This window comes from Podarcis vaucheri (genome assembly GCF_965113315.1).
Source record: "Podarcis vaucheri genome assembly, chromosome: 14".
NCBI classification, from domain to species: Eukaryota; Metazoa; Chordata; class Lepidosauria; order Squamata; family Lacertidae; genus Podarcis; species Podarcis vaucheri.
The window spans coordinates 42,736,347-42,758,146 of record NC_138752.1 but is presented as its reverse complement, the minus strand read 5'-3'; the positions used below and the strand labels follow the sequence as shown (position 1 = coordinate 42,758,146).

At 45.3% G+C, this 21,800-nt stretch overlaps 1 protein-coding gene across 2 annotated transcripts in view; it reads right to left on the bottom strand.

Moving 5' to 3' along the window:
• The window catches only part of PDGFA (platelet derived growth factor subunit A), a 67,432-nt gene extending 45,864 nt beyond the window's left edge, over positions 1–21,568 (bottom strand). Inside the window, exons 1-2 of one of the 2 annotated variants that reach the window (XM_082199937.1) lie at positions 20,852–21,568; positions 18,437–18,533 (exon numbers count right to left, since the gene is read on the bottom strand). In XM_082199937.1, the coding sequence (XP_082056063.1) occupies positions 18,437–18,533; positions 20,852–20,914 (160 nt within the window). In that variant the 5' untranslated portion in view covers positions 20,915–21,568. The remainder of the gene's footprint in view (positions 1–18,436; positions 18,534–20,851) is intronic. The other variant, XM_082199938.1, reaches the window with a different exon arrangement.
• Positions 21,569–21,800: the final 232 nt, after the last annotated feature.

Sequence of the window (21,800 nt, the reverse complement as noted above, 5' to 3'; positions counted from 1 at the left end):
GAGGTTCTTCGCCCCATCTCCGTTGTAACAGGGGGATCTGAGCAAGTACAGTGGCACCTTGGTTCTCAAACTTAATCCGTTCCTGAAGTCTGTTCCAAAACCAAAGCGTTCCAAAACCAAGGCATGCTTTCCCATAGAGAGTAATGCAAAATGGTTGTTCCAGACTTTTAAAAACAACCCCTAAAACAGCAAGTTAACATGAATTTTACTATCTAACGAGACCACTGATCCATAAAATTAAAGCAATCAACCAATCAGTAGCTGAATTGGGTCCCATACAGTCACAAAAACAAAAGAGCCGCAAAAACAAAAACGCAAAATAAATAGCAAAAACAGACAGACCTCAGCATAACGCTAAAAACAGAAGTGTTAACACTCAAAACAGAGCACGATCTGCTTCTGAAAAATGTTCGCAAACCGGAACACTCACTTCCAGGTTTGCAGTGTTTGGGTTCCAAGTTGTTTGAGAACCAGGGCATTTGAGAACCAAGGCACCACTGCATCTCTTTCTTCCTCCCTTTCAAAACAACATGGTGCTACTTCCTCCTTTCTGAGATTGCTGTGACACTTCAGAAGGGGGGAAATCACATTAACCCCCCCCCTTGAAAAAAAACCACACATAGGAAGCTGGCAACAAAGCAGGGAGAAGTCAGGGCAAGAAATCTTTAATGTGAGGTTTAAGTGTTCCCCACATTTGGAGAAGGGTAGCATATCTTGTACCCAGAAGGCCTGCATTCATTCCCAGGCTCCTCTAGGTATGACTGAGAGATCTGTCTAAATTCCTGGAGAGCCACTGCCCATCAAGATAATGCTGAGAGCAGTGTTAGAAACTGAGATATGAAAGCTAGGAGCTAAATGGCACCTTAAACCTAGGTTATGAGCGCAACAACGGAATGTCTAGGTGTGCTTTTTTAATAACAAGAAGACAAAGCCGAAAATGAATGAACTGCAGATAAAATATTATGTTCCTTTTTCACAAGGTCTACCCTACAAGGTCTGCCCACCCCCTCCCCCCAATATTCTGAAGAGGGTCTCCTTTCCAGTCCTCAAAGAGAAGCTGGAAGTGAGGAAGCAGATAAAAGGTCCTCCTTCCTTCTACTCTGCAGTTTTAATCGGAAATCTTCAGCGCAGTATTGCGCCCACAGCTCAGAAACTGCTTGCCCTAATGAAATGGGAGTTCTGAACACTGGCTGAGAGCTAGAGGGACCAAGGGTCTGTATCATTATAAAGCAACTTTCTATGTTCCTATGATCACTTGACTCTCCACCTGCATTAAATAAACATGTTTTTGGATTAGCGACGTGTCTACTTATTTGCTGGGCTGCTGAACCTCTTCATTCCCACATTAAAACAAAATTTCTCACACACACATATACCTTCCCCCACCCCACAGGTCTGACTTGTGGGGAGGGTTCAGGTTCACGCTCCCCAGTAGAGTTGTGTCAGCTTCTGAATCCTTTTTTTTTTATACAGTTACAGAAGATCTCAAAGTAGCTGTTTTACTACAAAGGAATTTCAGAAATAGACTGGAAAGAGAAGCTGCTGAATTGCAACTCATTACCAAACTTAAAACCATGGAGAGACCTGGTCTGAACAAAGACATTGGATTCTTATCTCATTATACATGACTAAGCCATTTCTCACCTTCTCACCCCTTGCCTTTTCCTGTAAGACCTATTGCAGTCGTTAAGAGTCGTCAACAGGCTCATCTCAGCTATCTGCCAATCTCCCATTCCCACCACCCTTCTGAGTAATACCCCTCCCCACCTTCTCACTATATAGAAGGATCTGGCAATTTCTGTTTCAGTGTATCTGAAGAAGTGTGCATGCACACGAAAGCTCATACCAAGAACTAACTTAGTTGGTCTTTAAGGTGCTACTGGAAGAAAACCTTTTTTTTATGTTACTCACACAGCATTCCTTTTGATGCAGAACACCCCTTGCAGCATCTAAGCTAAGTCATCTCTGCATCATTGCGCCCAAACAAGCAACAAATAGCCCCTGCATACACTGTTCTTATCAAGGCTTTGAAAGGGACAGGGGGTGGGGTGGAGAGTTTCAGTTTTGGGACGAATAAGCAGGAAAGATGTCTAGCGAGTCAGATTTCAGTCAGGCAAATCCAAGCAGGGAACGTTAATATAGTAGGGTTTAGAATAAGAGAAATACTTCCAAATTCTTGCAAATGGGAATTCGGGTTCTTAGAAGCGTGTATCAAATACGGGCAACTCCTCATTTGCACACATTCTGGGCATGTGCAACTGCGCACAGACATGTCGCCGCAAACCCGGAAGTGGCATGAGAAGGGGCAAAAACAGCCATAAAAGAACTTGAAAACAGCAAAAATGGCACAGAAACAGCATCCAGCAATTTCACGAGCCTTTGCAAGTGCAATCCCAGGAGCCCTTGCACCAACCTTTGAGACTTGTAGAGAGTTGGAGTTTGAGTGAGGAAGTTTTGAGGGAGTTATTGAGGTGTTTGAAGGCTTTTTTCAATGGTGTTCCCAATATACGTGATTTCACTTAAATGTGCAGTGCCTCAGAACGTACTTGAAGGCTAGCCCTCTGCAGATGAGTAGCAAACGCCTTAAAGGAGAAATTCTGTCTTAAAAGTAAATACATCTTCCAATATGATGCTTCCCATCTGCCATTTTTTATAAATATTTGCATTTTTAAAAATTATGAGTCTTTTCTAATCCGCTGCTGCCTGATGAAGCACGTGACTTTCCTTTCTTTACTATTTTTTCTAAAGTAAATCAACCATTTTTTAACAGCTGCAATACTAAACACACTTATCAGGGAGGTAAATCCTATTGAACTTACTTGAGAGTAGAACACATATAGGAGAGATGCTGCCAAGTCAGTGTAGACAATACTGTGCCTGAATCTTCCTACAGTGGAACTCCTTGAACATCTTGGGAGGAAGCAGAGAAGTGGGACCCCCTGGCTATGGGATGCTTTTCTTAGAGAAGCCCGCCTGGTACCCAAATTGCTGCCATTTGGGCACCAGGTTGAGACTTTTAAGTTCTCCATGGCCTTTTAAGATCTGGTTTTAAGTTACTGTGGTTTTAAAGCTTGTATTTTATGACTGTTTTAGTTCTGGGCTGCAAATAATATTTTCAGTGTGAAGGTTTTGTATTTGGAGTTTTATGTTGGTAGCCTGTTAATCTTATTGTGGCTTCATTATAATGTGGTTTTATACTATATATATATATATATACCGGTGTGTGTGTGTGTGTGTGTATACACACACACACAATACATATATATATATATATATATATACATATACACAACTAAATGCAGCACAGCCATCTTCTCAGAAAAACTCTTCACAAGCTCAAGAGGTCAAGACACGAAAGCTTTAGCAACTAATCTACACTTAATGACCCACCCAGTGGTATTCAGAATATCACTCATGAAATCACTCAAGATATCCCTCAAGTAATTAAGGAACAAAAGAAGAAAAGGCACACTAATCTAGGAACTTCCTCTCTGCCCAGAACGTTGGAGGCTATACACCACACCCCTCAACAGTATTTATAGGAACTCAAACACCAGACTCTGCTCTGTTCCAGTAACAAGAAGCCGAAAGCACCAGCCTGAAGATGACGAGTGAGACCTCGTCGAAACGTCGCACAGACACCCCGACTCTTACACGGGAAGACACCCGAAGACACCAAAACCTGCATTCCTGTACCCGTGAAAATCTACGAAAGCAAATACATATACATATACATATATATATATATATATATATATATATATATATATATACACACACACACACACACTCTCTCTCTATATATATATATATATATTGTTTTACAATATATATATATTGTAAAACGCCTAGAGAATTTATTTTATGAGGTGGCTCACAGATATAATATATAAATAATCAATTGCCTTTCTTTTCTTTTTTTAATGGATTTTCCCCAGCAGCTAGCTAACAAAACAAGTTTTCTTTTTCATCTCTTAGGCTTTGCTTTACTGACATTTTTGTTATGAAAGATCTCACATCTCAAGCAATTTGTCCTACTCTGTCCATTAATGTAGCTAAATTTGTTTTTCGTTTTGCTTTCTTCTTCTGCCAGGCTGGGGTTGTTGTTGTTTTTGTTGCTCCTCCATCATGTCATTGACTCGCTAATACATAAATAGATGAAGAGGCTTTCTCGGATACAGTGCCAATGAGAAATTGCTCCTCAGTCTAATGGAAAGGGCCCAGGGAGCAGGCCTCCCGTTGAATAAACAGGTCAATTTGCGAAGTGCGCCATCATTACCTCTCTATTTCTCTCTGCGGCAATTTGACACAGGAAAATGAGACAGACTGGCTGTATGACAAGTCAACAAGAGGCATTCGAATTATGACAATGCACAGGGCTAAGGGCCACAAAAGGCAGACAAAAGACCCACTGTTAACTCCAACCAGGAAAAACAGGGCTCATTGTTTTGTACCAACCTTCTCCTTCTCTCTCTAGGGTGGCCAAATAGCAAGGAGGACAGGGGCCATCTAACAAATGCCAGGATGGGGAACCCGTGGCTCTACAAACACTGTCGGACTACAATTCCCATCGCCCTTGACTGCTGGCCTTGCTATCTAGGGCTAATAGGAGTTTGAGAGTCAAATAATCTACGGAGGGCCACAGTTCCCCCACTTATGGCTTTCATCATCTGCCAGGTCCAGACACAACACAGCTAAACCACAGCTCCACAAACGGGGAGCAACTGCAGAACAGGTTATTCTTCTATTGATCCCAAAAAAATTTCACTAGCAGCTGCACGGACAGATTCTATTCACTAAGTTTTGTATTATAACCTCCTGCAGGATCTCCTATAAACAGGAAAGCTAAGGGGGGAAATCTCTGCCTGCAACTTTTTTTTACAAGCCAAAAGCATCATCATGCACTTTCACAGCTTCAGGGTGAACTGTACTGGACCACACAGACCAGTGGTTTGGCTCAGGGAGGGCAAGAGAGGGTGGAAAATCTCAGGTTTGAGCCCCAGCATCTCTAGGTAGGGCTGGGAAAGGCAGCTGCCCAAAATCCTGGCAAGCTTGTGTGACCCCTGAGCCAAGGAGATAAGTAACTATACAACCTTTAGAAGACATCTGAAGGCAGCCCTGTACAGGGTAGTTGTAAAAAAATATTTAATGTTTTATTATGAAACTGCTCAGAGTGACTGGGGCAATCAAGTCAGATGGGTGGGGTATTATTATTATTACTATTATTGTTGTTGTTGTTGTTATTGAATAGGGCATCCCTATTTTCATTGGAGAACTGTTGGAGGGCATGCTACTGCCAATTTTACTGAGCTGGGCAGATCAACGGCTTTCGATATACCCCAGATTCCTACATCTCACTACAAGACAACTCCTTCATATTCTCCAAAGCTAACAAGGTCATCCACATCCGCGAAGGCTGATGACTAATCCAAAAAACGTTTTAAGTGCAGCGTTCAAAACAGACACTAAATAAACGTTTACACTCAATATGTCACGAGTGTGTATATTTTCATGAGCAACGAAACTGTATCTTTACTCCTCAGATACAAAAGTGGTTCAGAGAAACTCCCATTAGGAAGATGCCATAACGAAGTGCTGCTGTGGGGGATTATAATGGCAGCTAGACCTAGTCTCCTGTCATTGATTTTTTAAAAAAAAAAGTTTAGGAGGGGCTACAGGGCAGGCATTAGTGGTGGGCCTGCCAGGCAGCTAGGGTCTTAACACGTGGCAAAATATTGCCAAGTGATACCCACAGCCTTGATCTGAGCCCCTCACATGCACCTAATTCTCTTGATTCTGCATCTGGCATCTTCACCATACAAATTTTGGCGAATACTGTAAACACACCTCTTTATCCTGGTTCTTTGACATATGACATGTGCGTTTTGAGAACCCAGCCTACTCCTGTGCCTGTAATCCGTTTTAACTTTTTGAATACAGTGGTACCTCGGGTTGCATACGCTTCAGGTTACAGACTCTGCTTACCCAGAAATATTACCTCGGGTTAAGAACTTTGCCTCAGGATGAGAACAGAAATTGTGCGGCAGCTGCAGGAGGCCCCATTAGCTAAAGTGGTACCTCAGGTTAAGAACAGTTTCAGGTTAAGAACGGACCTCAGGAACGAATTAAGTACTTAACCTGAGGTACCACTGTACTGGACTTTAAACTGTTGTAAACCACCCTGCTGGTGAAAGGCAGGCAATAAATTTATTACTAAGAGTAATAACAATACTTGAGGCCTGAGGCTTACAACAGGGGCAGTGGGCATAGCCCCAAACACAAAGGCCAGTGGTCAGAAACAATCCAACTAGTTCAGTCCCTCATCATTTTCTTGGTCAACAAATGCATGCTGTTGTTTTAGGGAGCTGAGGGTTGTTAGCAGACGCCTATTCCCTGCCCAAACTACAGTTTCCAAACAATCCCTCTTCACAGGAACTCTGGGAATTGTAGTTCTGTGGAATCGGGGGGTCTCCTAACAAACTTAACACTTAACAAACTACAGCTCCCAGAATCCTTTGGGGGAAGCCATGTCGTGTGTATTAAAAGCAGTATGATGATGCTATAAAGATGTGGGACGAATGCAGCTTGCGTATCCCTTTAGTAAATCCATTAGCCAGACATATCGCCGCTTGCTTTGGACTGAATCCCCCTTGATACCAGAATCCCCCTCGAAGCTGAGCATGGTTCATAACAGGAACCTTGGTCCGAAAAAGAAAATTGTGCCTGGGAAAAGGGGGCTCTCATACAGTGTCATTTGGATTCCAGAGCTCTGCAAACAGTTGCCATGCTGCTTGAAGCCGAACAGCAATACTGTAGTCAAAATAAAAAAATTCCTTCCAGTAGCACCTTAAAGACCAAGTAAGTTAGTTCTTGGTATGAGCTTTCGTGTGCATGCACACTTCTTCAGATACACTGAAATAGAAGTCGCCAGTTCCTCTATATAGTGAGAAGGTGGGGAGGGGTATTACTCAGAAGGGTGGTGGGAATGGGAGATTGGCAGATAGCTGAGATGAGCCTGTTGACGACTCTAAACGACTGCAATAGGTCTACAGGAAAAGGCAAGGGGTGAGAAGGTGAAAGATGGCTTAGTCATGTATAATGAGATAAGAATCCAATGTCTCTGTTCAGACCAGGTCTCTCCATGGTTTTAAGTTTTGTAATGAGTTGCAATTCAGCAGCTTCTCTTTCCAGTCTATTTCTGAAATTCCTTTGTAGTAAAACAGCTACTTTGAGATCTTGTATAGAATGTCCTGGGAGATTGAAGTGTTCTCCTACTGGTTTCTCTGTTTTGTGATTCTTGATGTCGGATTTATGTTCGTTTATGCTTTGGCGTAAGGTTTGGCCTGTTTGTCCAATATAGAGAGCTGTTGGCATTTGATGGCATACACTATGTTAGACGATGAGCAATTAAATAGTCCCGAGATGGTATGTGTGATGTTGTTGGGGCCAGTAATGGTGTTGTCCGGGTGTATGTGGCAGCAAAGTTGGCATCTGGGTTTATTGCAGGCTCTGGTGCCAGTGTCCGTGTTAATACTGTAAGGAGCCTTTCTCAACCTGTGGGTCCCCAGATGTTGTGGGACTGCAACTCCCATCATCCCTAGCTAGCAAAGCCAGAGCTCAGGGATGATGGGAGTTGTAGTCCAACAACATCTGGGGACCCACAGGTTGAGAACCGCTGCTAAGGGGTACTGCTAACATCTGGAAGCAACCCAGCTGCCAAGGAAGCTTCATTATTTAGGCAGAAATTCAGCAGACAAGAGACAATAGCTGCTGTACCTACACAAAACAAACAATTGGAAGGCTTGCAAGGTGAAGGGCTTGTGTGCAAAAACAAACCCTCGAGGGTCCTTTGATGCTCATGTTATGAAATTCTTGACTTTTGCCTTCAAAGAATTCAGCCAAACAGAGCCCAGTGGATTTCCCACAAATACCCTCAACAAAGCCTTGGGTAGGAGCAGTCTGTTTTATCCGAACATCACTCTGAGTTGGCATTGTAGATTTTTAAAGAAATGCACCCAACTCGACCCTAACTCAGTGATCCATTACATTGAATCTATAATCTAATAATAATAATATCACAATAGCAAGAGTATGCTGCACCTATCTAGTGATATTCAGTCAATGACTTAACCAGAAAGAATACCATGATAGAATGTAAGCATTCCTGACTATGCCTGGAGGCAGGGAGCAAAAATACAGAGGTTTGCTCTAAAAACCGACAGTTTCCAGGTGGCTCATGAGAAGATGCTATCATACCATTCTTACGCATTACCTCTTTGAGGAATTACCTGATCTACTACCCCTCTACCCAGGTTTAAATCAGCAAAGGACTGCAATGTATTATATTTCCAAAATACCAGGCACACTCTTTGATTTTTGTGGGTGAGCAAGATGCCCAAGAATGGCAATGAGGAATGAACAAGCTCAAATCAGAGGGAAGAACAGAAAATGTTTCAAACCTCTCCGGGGGCAGGGGGTGCTCCCTCTATCAACACGCATGAAAATCTCTTGTGAGAGCAAGAATCATGCAGCTGGGGTCCAAGAAAGCCAGGTTCCAAATTAGAATTGCAAACTTTGTTTCCAAAAACCTATTATTATTTCCACAGGCCATGTACAGAGTGCCCCCTAGGAAAGCAGCCGATATTGTTGCGTTTCTGCTTTTGTTGGAGAGGGTTAAGCCTCCACCATCGGAGCACAATCAAGTTGCCATTATTTTTAAAACAACTGTTTCTTTTTCCAGAAAAGAGTGAACTACTGAGAATGCCAAGCAAACCAATTAATTGTGTTTTTACATCTCCTGTGGCGGCAAACAGCCAGGAGGATGGAATTCTGGACTGCCTCCATAAGTCACCTTGTTGAATCTTTTTTCTTCCCTTTCTTTTAATTAAATAAATAAAGAACGTTAGCAGAAACAACAGCAACTGCTCTACCAAAGGGGAGGGTGCTGCTGTAGCTTCAGGGTCAGATCAGGATTGTGCCTGGCTGAGGGAAGCTTGGGAATACTGTCCGCTATCCTCTGAACAGTAGGCACACTGTTTTTGAAGATTAAAAGAGCTCATAGTAACAGCATGCGATCTTCGTTTTGGTGGGCGAGAGGTGTGTTTGTTACTAACAGCCCACGTGAAAAGTAGACCATACAGAACCACCACACATGGCTGCAAGTACCCATGGAACTTTTGTTGTGCAATAGCTCTGCCTTTATCTTGCAAATATCCCTTCACACATGGCTGGTGGCCCTCAGGTGACAACAGAGAAATATCTGAGGGAAGGGACCCTGACAAACCATCTTGTCCAACTCTCTGCAATGCAGGAAATGCAAAAGGAGCTAGTGAAAAAACAAGGAGGCGGCAAGAAAGACGGTCCAACTCATGGCATTTTCATATTCTTCTTTTGAAGTCATTCTCAATAATTTCTTTGAAGAATTGGCCCAAACAATGGACATAAACAAGTTCATAATCTGTACATCACTTTGTGCACCACATTGATCAATGAAGTAGGTCCACTGGTTGCTGCCTGGCAACAAGAGTCCCGGATGTGTAGAAGAAAAAGAGTTTGGATTTGATAGCCCCCTTTCTCACTACCCAAAGGAGTCTCAAAGGGGCTAACATTCTCCTTTCCCTTCCTCCCCCACAACAAACACTCTGTGAGGTGAGTGGGGCTGAGAGACTTCAGAGAAGTGTGACTGGCCCAAGGTCACCCAGCAGCTGCATGTGGAGGAGCGGGGAAGCGAACCCGGTTCACCAGATTACGAGTCCACCGCTCTTAACCACTACACCACACTGGTAGAGCCATTACATTAATTTCTTGCTACTTATTTGATTCTACTTGCTATCCTGCAAGGAAGCTGTAATGTAATTTCTGTATGCAGCCTTGCAATGGTCACACACGAAAGGCAGTATAGTTTGAATGAGTAATGAGAGTTGGTAAGGATTCATAGTGGCTATCAGAGCTGAAGAGTTTGCCTGCTCCTGAAATGCAGATGAATCCTGTGCAACAAGTTGTTCTTATCAATCAGCACTCTGGAAAGCTATAACACATCAAGAAGTGATTCTGTAATGCTACTTTCTGCACAACTTTCTTGCCTTCTCTTCCTCTGTCCATTGCTATTGTGAATGCCCAGGTTGCAGTCACCATATGCGACAGCTTACTGTAAGGAGATATATTTACTTTCTCCAGCTGCCCCCTCCGCACCTCCACTTCTCACCTCTTCACTCTGCCAAATTCCTCCTTGACCTCTTAGTTCTCTTATCGCCCTGCCTCTCTTGATGATGTGATTGGCTAATCAGCTCTTATGTCACAGTGAGCCTGGGCAGCTGTCATTGGCTTAGTTGCTCTGATGTCACAGAAAGGAGGTGGTGAAGAGCAATCCAGCATTAGGCAGCGATGTGCTCGGAAGCTGGGAGGAACACTTGTTGAATTTGAACTCTTAATTCCCTAGACATGATGGGATTTCAGATGGTAAGAAAAAACTCTGCTGAATCAGACTAAATGCCCAAGAAATCCAGCATCCTGTTTCACACAGTGGTTAACCAGAAGCTACCAGAAGGAATAGAACCCTGAAAAAATGGTATACAATAATTATTCTAAGCAAACAGAACACTACCCACATAATGCTCTGCTGGATCAGACAGTAGCTAACTCACCACCCGGGTCTGCCCAAAACCCAAATCTTCCTGTTAAAACTCCAACGAGAGTTTCCATTGTTTTACAAGACCAGACCGTAAAAGAACAATCTGGCCTTTTTGCAATAAAAAAAAGTCAGAAAGATTGATTAAAGCGCTGTGTTGCTGAATGCTGATTATTCTTAACATGATGGCAGATGATCTGGGGGTGTGGTTTCTAATTTTATGAGAAGGCATTATCAGCCGTTCATCCTCTAAAATGCAGCATCAGAATCTGTTGCAAAGCAAGAGAAAACTCTTTCACCCAACAAATCGCAAAAGAGAAAGGGGCTGTTTTTAATCACAATTCTCCTTCCTGAATTACATAAAGCAAGACACTTTGAAGAACAGGAGACTCCTTGGGACAGTCATGGAAAGAGAGGGCACCAACAAATCAATAATAATAATAATGATAATGATAATAATTTTATTATTTATACCCCGCCCATCTGGCTGGGTTTCCCCAGCCACTCTGGGCGGCTCCCAACAGAGGACCAAAAACAGAATAAAATTAAAAACTTCCCTGAAAGACAACTTTCAGATGTCTTCTGAAAATCAGATAGTTGTTTATTTCCTTGACATCTGGTGGGAGGGCGTTCCACAGGGTGGGTGCCACTACCGAGAAGGCCCTCTGCCTGGTTCCCTGTAGCTTCACTTCTCACAGTGAGGGAACCACCAGAAGGCCCTCGGAGCTGGACCTCAGTGTCTGGGCTGAATGATGTGGGTGGAGACACTCCTTCAGGTATACTGGGCCAAGGCCGTTTAGGGCTTTAAAGGTCAGCACGAACACTTTGAATTGTGTTTGGAAACGTACTGGGAGGCAATGTAGGTCTTTCAGGACTGGTGTTATGTGGTCTCAGCAGCCACTCCCAGTCACCAATCTAGCTGCCGCATTCTGGATTAGTTGCAGTATCCAGGTCACCTTCAAAGGTAGCCCCACGTAGAGCACATTGCAGTAGTCCAAGCAGGGGGTAACTAGAGCATGCACCACTCTGGCGAGACAGTCCGCAGGAAGGTAGGGTCTCATCCTACCTACCAGATGGAGCTGGTAGTCAGCTGCCCTGGACACAGAATTGACCTGCATTTTGGACAGCTGTGAGTTTCAAATGACTCCCAGGCTGCACACCTAGTCTTTCAGGGGCACAGTTACCCCATCCAGGACCACCACCATCACCACCATTTATTACCCATGCTTCATGCAATGGTCCCAGGGGCAGGTAACAACAATTAAAACACAATATTAAATCCTTCCTTAAGAAACCAGTGTTTCCTCGCATGAGTACCTCCAGTAAATGAAAGGGACCATTCAGTTGACAAGAGTCTAGTCGTGCTGGAAATTTAATGAAGAAATTTGTGGTGGGGGTGGGCATTCATCCCAACCTGGCTGGCACATCAAGGTCTATAGAATCTGAGACTACCACTAGGTTCAGAAGCCCAAACCCAACAGAACACAACGTAATTGACTGACTAGGTTCTTTGCCATTTAGGTGGGGTTTTTTAATTTTTAAAAAAATTGTACACACACTTGTGTCTGCATGGATAATTTGTGATATGCAGTTTTAAAAGGGAGATGTAAAAAACCTAAACTCTCTGGAAATTCCCAAGCTTCTAAGCTTGCTCCTCAGATCGCAAGCAAAAACTACAGAAACGTCACAACAGATCTTGGCAACTCAAGAAGACACCGGGGCCTTCTTGTGCTGATCTACAGCTGCACAATGAAATACTCCTGGCTTTTCACAAATTATGAATCAAAGCTGTCCGCTTGCAAAGCATCCTTTGTTCCAAAATAACATGCCAGTCCAAGGAATGCCTTATGCCTTCCAAAAACATGCAGAACCTACACAAGAATTCCTTCAAAGCAGCCCACACAATAGTTTCAACGCCAATTCCTACCAATCCTGACAGTAGGATGGTGCCACAGGATAGCACTGTCAGGCTGAGGCCCACAAGCATGATGATATCACAGCCCTGTCAGATCAGGAAGGCTCGACAAAGACGTGAACAACTCGACTTGAGTACGTATAAAAAGGTAAAGGTAAAGGAACCCCTGACCATTAGGTCCAGTCGTGACTGACTCTGGGGTTGCAGCGCTCATCTCACTTTATTGGCCGAGGGAGCCGGCGTACAGCTTCCGGGTCATGTGGCCAGCATGACTAAACCGCTTCTGGTGAACCGGAGCAGCGCACGGAAACGCTGTTTACCTTCCCGCCTGAGCAGTACCTATTTATCTACTTGCACTTTGACGTGCTTTCGAACTGCTAGGTGGGCAGGAACAGGGACCAGGCAACAGGAGCTCACCCCGTCACGGGGATTCGAACCGCCGACCTTCTGATCGGCAAGTCCTAGGCTCTGTGGTTTAACCCACAGTGCCACCCGCGTCCCTATAGAGTACGTATGGAAACAGGTGAAAGAAAATACTTCCTTCGCACAGAGCAAGGTTAACTATGGAACTCGCTCCCATGGGAAACAGTGATGGCCACCAGCTTGGATGGCTTAAAATAGGATTGGGCAAATTCATGGAGAAGAATATCAATGTCTACTAGTCACAAAGGCTATGTTCTGCTTCCAGCTACAGGCAGCAATGCTCCCAAATGCTGTTGCCGAAAACTACAGGCGGGGAGACTGCTCTTGTCCTCAGGATCTGCTTGTGGGTTTCAAGCAGACATCTGGTTGGCCACTGTGAGAACAGGATGCTGGACTTCATGGGCCACTGGACGGATCCAGCAAGTTCTCTTTATGTTCTTTGGGGGCAAAAGTTGAGGGCTGTTACCTTCACACCCTGCTTGTAGACTTCCGAAAATATTTTGTCAGACGCAGTGGTCAAGCAGCTGAGGCCAGCCCCCCATGAGGAAAGTTTGCAACGTTTGGGGCTTCTTGGTTAACAACAAAATAAAAGAGGCAAATAGGAGAGGGCAGAGAATCATGTAATCACAGAGCTGGAAGGGACCCTGAGGGTCATCCAGTCCAACCCCCTGCAATGCAGGAACATGCCGCTGTCTTGAACCTGCAACCTTGGTCTTATCAGCACCATGCTCTAACCAACGGAGCTATTGGGGACATGATGGGGGCAGGTGAAAATATGGATGAAGCGAGTGGAGATCACTCAGTTTGCTTCATGACTGAGTGGAGATTTGAAGCCTGGCCTCTAACCACAAAGGTAAAAGTTAAAGGACCCCTGGACGGTGAAGTCCAGTCAAAGGTGACAATGGGGTTGCGGCGCTTTCAGGCAGAGGGAACCGGCGTTTGTCCACAGACAGCTTTCCAGGTCATGTGGCCAGCATGACTAAACCACTTCTGGTGCAACGGAACACCGTGACGGAAATCAGAGCGCATGGAAACGCCGTTCACCTTCCCGTCGCAGTGGTACCTATTTATCTACTCGTACTGGTGTGTTTTCGAACTTCTAGGTTGGCAGGAGTTGGGACGGAGCAATGGGAGCTCACCCCATTGCGGGGATTCGAACTGCTGACCTTCTTATCAACAAGCCCAAGAGGCTCAGTATTTTGTTCTTACATCCTACATACAAGGAACCCAAAGCAGCATACATGTAGTTTCTAGGCGGTCACCCATCCAGACACTGACCAGACCCAGACCTGCTTAGCTTCAGCAAGGTGGTGGCTTCATGTTCCTTCAGACAATACCTTCAGTATCAGGGACAGTAAGTCCCTAATATCAGATGCTGGGGAACATGAGCAGGAAAGGGCAAGGGCATTGTGCTCATGTCCTGCTTTTGGGCTTGCCTCGCTGGGAGAACTGGGTACTGGACTGAACGGCCCTTTGGTCCTGCTCCAGCTGGGTTCTTCTTATGCGCTTGAGGAGACCCTGCTAAGGACACACAGTGAGTTCAAGGGCAAGGTGAGATGTGCAATCTAAGCACACTTTCCATTATGAGACTTACTTCCACACCAACATACATAACACTGTGGTGTTAAAGCAGAGTTGCTCTCGGCTCAGTTCCTTCAGGTACTATGTTACACCTGCTCCTTAATCCTAACTGAAGGAAGGAGCTGCCGTTACTTAGGGGTGTGGGGAGGGAACTTTGCATATTAGCTTAGCGGCAGCTTCACCTGCTCCGGGTCTCAGCTCCTGGTATTAAAAGCAGATTTAACTACCTTCACTACTGGGTAGAATATGTCTCTCAAAACCACAGAATCATCGGGAACCTGAGTGGGAACAGTGTTCATGCCTTGCTTGTAGACTGCCCATCAGCATCTGACTGGTCACTTTAAGAACAGGATCACTGGATAAGATGACCTCTGGACTGAGCCAGCAAGACTCTTCTTGCATTCTTATGACAATTCTAATAAGCAGCTTGGTGGGCTAGACAGATCTCTGAGGGGCTTGACATCGGATTCTAAAGGCCCACCTAATCCTGCTTCCTAACCAAGACAAGTCTAGGAAATCCAGAGGAGGCTATGAAGGCAATGAAGACTGTTGCTCATCTCTCACCTCCTGGTGGTATACTGTCCTTGAACATGGAGGTTCTATGTAGCTATTAGCCTTCCTTAAATTTGATCCGTTAACCATGCTCCAAGCAAATCCATTAAAATTAATGACCTTAACTTGCTTGGGCCCATTCATTTCAATGGGTCTACTCTTGAGTATGACTAACACTGGAATACAACCCTATATATAGCAGGTCTGGGAGACTTTTAGCCCTTCCAAGTGCCGTGGAACTACAACTCCCACCATCCTCAGCCAACAACCACGCTTGCCAAGGTTGATGGGATTTGTAGTTCAGCAACATCGAGAGACCCCAAAGTTCCCTACATCTGCTATGCAGTTATCATGGCTAGCAGCCAGTCACAGACCTCTTTCCCCCCAAATTTGTCTGATCTCCTGTTAAAGACCTGAAGATGGTGGTTTTGATACATTCATTAGACGTTGGGTGAAGACTTGCTTTGTTTTACCCAAACTTTCTAACATTCAGATTCATTAAGTTTTCCATTTCACAACCGGCGTGGAGAAGGGAAGGAACACAGCAAGGAAGGAAGCCGCCTTTATGTTGCCGGGACTACATCTCCCATCATCCTTGACAACTGGCCATGCTGACTTTGGCTGATGGGCGCTGCAATCCAACAACATCCTGAGGACCACAGGTGGGCCACTTCTGCTCTATCATACTCTTCGCTGGGCTTCACACTTACCTGGGACCAACTCCCATTGAACCCAGCAGGGCCAACCTCAGAGCAGATATTGCAACAGGACTGTGCTGTTAAGAGGTCTTCTCCCCGCCCCACTCCCCCCAAATGCTCTGAGCTGCCCTTGCAGGGAAAGACACAGTCATTTTGGTTGCAACTTCTGCAGCTCTCTGGAAGTAAGGCTTGCCAAGGAAAACTCTCCCCAGTGGATCCTGCCTTTTGGATGCAAACTTGATGCTATGTCCCCTAGAGTAGGCCCACTGAAATTAGAGCGCTCCTCCTGAGGTGGGGGGGGAGGAATGTATCTGTGAAAGTAACTCTGGAGGAACTTTCAAAGGGCCCCTGCAATTTTATTTTTTTGGAAGAAAAAAAAAGCATAGCAACTATGCAGTCTTTGTTTAAATGGAGCAGCTCCACTATTAACAACACAAGCAGCAACATGCCAGATTCCTGACTCAGGATACAAGATTGGTAGAGACTTCCCTTGCCTTTAAAAGAATAAATAAATATGCATTTTTTTCCCTCCCCTTTCATATTTTTTTGCAAAATAAACAAAGCAATCACTCCCGGCATAGTACATGATCGTGAAATCTGCTTGGACCCGACAGTGACAACTGTGAGAGATCAGATTTAATAGCAGGATGGGTCTGTTGCAGTACAGAAATATTAGCAAATTGCACGTTTGCCCTTCGAAGCATTTGTAGATCTAATGATGCAGAAAATAACCTTGGGCTATTTAATAAAAAATAAAAAATGTGAATGCTGATTGTTTGGAAGCTCAATGTAGCAGGCTTTCTGTTTAAAGTCAAAAGAAAGGAGTTTATTTTTCCTTTCACTGGAGAAGAAGAAGAAAGCAGTCCCCACCATCTTGTAGAGACATGACTTCATTCATAAACACGACTTGGAATTTTTTTTACAAATGAACCCAAGGCAATAGATCTTGAAGATAACAACACAGTGGCATGAATTAGAGGCAATGTGATGGGAGTTCTTCCTCGCTAGAGAAATTATCCTGAACCTATAAAAGTCTCAGCCACCTACAACACTGCTGGGTTGTGGGGAGGTTTAAATTATGAGGCTATATTGAAGCTGCATTGCTGAGCATGCAAAGCGTAGAGTTCTGACACACAAGTATAATATCTTGCAAGAAAAGGCCAGTTGGGAACTCTACACACAAATAAATATCCCATTTTTACATTAGGAAAGAACCACCACGTGCACAGGATCCCCTATCAAATTTTCCTGTGGCACCTGAAATTCCATGGTTCACCCAGACACACTCATCACTTGATGACTGCAACATCAGCTAACACTGCAGACAGAATTTCCCTATTGACTCAATCCAAACACAATATTTTTAATCCAACAGCCCTCAGGTAATATTCTGCATGCCTACACACAGGTAAGCCTCCCCAAGTATAATGGGTCTTACTCCCAGGAAAGGATTGCCAGCTGAATGGAGGAAAATCACGAGATGGTAAAAGCATGGGTGATCCAACACTAAATCTGTCCAATCAAAAGTAGGGGAACATTTTGATTTTATAGATGGGCAGAATGTGTGCATCCAACTAAGTCCTACTCTGAGGTGCACCACTGAAATCAGTGGGCCAACGAGAACTGTGTTGATTAATTTTAACAGGTCTACTCTGAGTGGGACAAACATTGAGTGCAACCCTGTGAGTTCAAAGTCCAACTTAGTTAGGCCTTAGCTGTCATCCTCAGTTCCTTGCTGAAAAATGGAGTATTAACAAAACAAAACAAAACCACGCACAACACAAACTAAGATTACCGCACACGTGAACCCAATGAAGAGTATAAATTACATTTTCCACATTTTGTGCCATATAAATGAAAAATCATAGTAGAATTTCGCACAAATGTCAAAAAATAAAAGCAGCAGCAGCAGCAGAAGTTCCCTGCTCATGTGGACCACCGAAAGCAGGAGTTCCGTCACTGGATGTCAAACACAATCACAGCCACACAACCAACAATTCAAAAGCATGAGCACAACTGATCTGGTCAGACACGCAAGCGCTGATAGCCATAATGGCAAAACAGAAGGGACAAGCTCCAAAGGCTCTGTACTGCAGAATTCAGCTTGCCTGGGGGGGCAACCTTCTGGGGAAGGCGATTGCTTCAAACCCTGCTTGTAGAAGCACCCAGAAAAAGACAATAAACCAAGCCAGACCACTCCTTCCTTCAATCCAGCAAGGTTGCCATGTTTTTTTCAGGTGCACCCCCTATACACACAGACGTGCAAGAACTCAAAATACGACGCTGGGCCGGGCTGGAAGCAGTGAAACTCTGTCCTGAGGCCGAAATGTTCCCGCGGCTTGGGAAAAATGCCTGACTCAGCCTGCATCCCTGAAAGCTGACCTTTGGGTTCCATCTGCCTGCCCAAAGCAGGAGTGAATTTAAGAGTGGACAGAAGACATTTGGAAAGCATCGGTCCCATGTGCAGAGCCGCCGGTGACTCCCCACAGAGATTTTTAAGGAAAACGCATCACTCCCCAAAGCAGTATCTCTCTCTTTTTCTCTTTGACCGTTTCGTAAGATGACATGGATTTAACTGGCAATTCGTTTATCGTCACAAAAAAGCAAAAAGTAAGGGGGGAAAGCATGGAAATAATTTACCTACGGAGTCAATCTCCAGGAGGCGCTGCAGGTCACGGATGCTGTGGATCTCGCTGTGAGCCAGCCTTTCAATCACCTCTTGAGGGATCTCAGCTTCCTTGAAAAAAATAAAACAGACAGACAGACACAGGCTGATCGCTCTCTCTTCTCACTCCAAAAGCACTTTCTGAGTACAGCCTGTAGGGTTGCATCTTGTGGCCACTGAAGCCTCTTCGCCTGCTATCTAATCTACTCCCCCCGCCTTCCTCCAACTGCTAAAGGGCAATTTAAATCATCATCATCATCATTTTGAAACCGCATCCAGCATTGCACAAAGCAACACAAATCCTTGCGATGAAACTCTGCTGCTATCTGGCAGGTGTCTACATTTTGCCTGCGTTCGCCAGGAGGTTGGAAACTGTTTGGGGCCCCACCTGATTGTGAGGAGGGGGTCAGAAAGACTGTGTTTCTCACCCAGGGAATTTCGCTTCCTTGATTTCGGAGGAAGTCCAGCAAGTTTGAAAGGCAAAAAAAGGGGGGGGGGGAAGACTGGTTGGTTGGTTTTTGAATCACATCCCAAGCACACTTCATTGGAAGTAAATCCTATTGAATTCTGCAGGAATTAGTAACTGTATACAGGTATAGGCTGCTCAGCTGCCATTTCACACACACTTACTTGGGAGTAAGTCCCGTGCAAAATGAACAGAACTGATTCCTGAGTAACCCTGTTTAGGATTGGGCTGTTGGGGCGGGGAGAAGGGTGTCCCTGGGCACCATCGTTAAAAAAAAAAACACAGCATGAGCTAGATCAAGTTTAAAGGCAGCACAGCTCAGTAACCCAGCCAACTCCTGGGAGCCTTTCCAAGAAGGCAATCCTATGAGCTCTCCCTGGGGAGTAAGTCCTCTTGAACTCAGACAGGGCTTTGCAAACATGCATTGGATCAGACCAGTAAGGACTTTCCTCCTCCTCCTCCTACGTATGTACTTGAAAATTGCCTCTCTTTCTTAATTACACACACTTGGTCTGCAGCGTAAGATATTTATCCATGCATTTCTTTTCAGCAGCAGGAAAGTTAGCACAGTAATAAAGTTTTAGGTTGGCATTGGTGTCAACTTAGTACTTAACTCCCCCTCACTTAAAAAAAAATAAATCTGTCTGGTTGGGAATGTGAAGGAAGGGGGAGACAGAGAGAGACAGAGGGAGGGGGAGATTATGGATCCAGAACTAATACAATCCTACAGGTTTCCCACGTCGGAAGACTGCAAAAAAACTGCTTTGGGAGCTATAATTTTACACATCACAGTGTTTACAAGCAAGGTCAATCCAGTGTGCCTTTTAAAAGAGATGTCCTTCCTTATAAATAATTTAATTCCCACATCTCTTTCCCCCAGAAATGGCCACCTGTAATAATCCTCAAAATTGGAAGAGGAGAGGGAGAGATTTTATCAAATCCAAAACTATGCCCGTGAAAATCCAAAATATGCCCATAAAGAGCAATAAGCAGGCTTAGAGGGAACTCGTCCTTTTCCCCCAAATAAAGCCGGAATCCTAAACAGTGCACCTACTTTGGTCAGGGCAGGTGGACCCACTGAACTCAGTGGGATACTCTTCCAAGTAAACACGCTATGATTTTATCTCTTCTGACCTTATAAAGTGAATTCCTAAGGTGGATGGAGGTAACGCGCCGCTCCCTCTAGAATGCCAAAGCAAGGCTCTAGTACATCAATTAGAATCCCACTAGCCTAATTGCTTCATTATTATTCTATTTTAGCAGATTCATGCTAGCTTCTCATTAACAGGAAACCGCGCTATTAAAATCCCTCTTCCCAACTCGCCTCCCCACCCCGCTCGCCAGGCGGCACTCGCGCCAACCCAGGGCGCCCTTTGCAAACCGTTCCAGGGGACTTGCAACGCGCGTTCGAACGCTCGCACGTTTTACACGCGTGTAAGGGCACACACAGCAAGCAGTGCAACCCCCCGCCTCCATGCCAGCCCCGGGGAAACCAGCGCGCTGCACGATCTTAATTCGGATCGCAGCCATGCATCTTAACGTGACGAGCGGCTCTCCACTACCACCACTCCCTCACTACTTGATCTTTTTGCAAGATTTTAGAAGCGAGTCTCTCTCTCTCTCTCCTTTTCTCCTCCCTCCTTCATCCAGGGCGAAGCTAAAGCCATCCATGGTATTGCAAACATAGTAGGTCTTCCGACTTGGGCTTGCGGGGGGGGGGGGGAGAGATTGGAGAGATCAGCCTCTCATCCAAAACATTAAGAAGGGGAAGAAGGAAGAATTACACTTGTCATGCAAAACTACAGAAATAGTTGAGGCATAAGAAAAATAAAGACAGGGATGTTAAGCCTGCTACTGCCGCCGCCCGGATCTCCCCCCCCCCAAAAAAAAACCCCAACCCGATTTCCAACGGCGAAGCACCTACCTCCGCCAGCACGAGGGCCAGGTAGAACAAGCCTATGAGCCAAAATCCTGCCCAGGTCCTCATCGCGGTCTCATGCACTGTAGCCAGGAATACAATTCAACGGGGCTGCGAAGGAGGAGCACCAGCCCGCCTCCCTGGGCTGGGAAAATAACAACCATCCCTCAGAGGGATCGCCACACCGGTGTGGAGTTCTCTCCGGCTTGGGCGCTGATCGGGGTGGCGGCGGGGAGGATGGGGGGGGCGGCTCTCTTTGGATTTATTGATTTCACAGAGGATCGATCGGGGTCTCCTTTTGCGCGCGGGGTTTCTCTCCTCGGGTAGAGGCGCCACGGGGAGAAGGAAGGAAGAAGAGGCTTGCAAGGGGGTGGCGGTTCTTGGTTTCTCCCCACCACCCCACCCCGCTTCGCTCTCCAAAAGATAAAAAAATAAAAAACGCGGGTGGTGGTGGTGGGGGAAAAGGGGGCTTTGCAGCTGATCGCTCTCGCTCCTCTCGCTCGCTCGCTTCTCCTGCGCGTTGCCTCCCTTGGCTTTCGCAGGACTAAACCAGCCGGTACTTCTGCATATTTGCTTAGATCGCAGCGAAGTGAAACCCTAGCAGGCCGCCGAAACGCCCATCACCTGTGTCTGGAGACAGCTCGCCCCCTTCCAGACATGCGGAGAGTTACCAGTCCCTCCTTCTCAATCGCTCTTCCTCTCTCTCCACCCCCCCCCCACCGCTCACCCCAACCTGCTTTCTAAATACCCACCCACCCCGCAGCGAGATGGGAAAAGGAGAGAGGGGAAAGATCGCTAGCTGATCTTTTGCAAATGCACCCTTCTCTGCAAGGCGCATCCACGCCCCTTTGATAATATTAGATTCACATGTATATACTACTGTACTTCTGTTGGAGCGGGAGGAGGGGTGGGGGAAAAGAAATAATAAAGGATCAACGTCCTTTCTGCAAGTGTG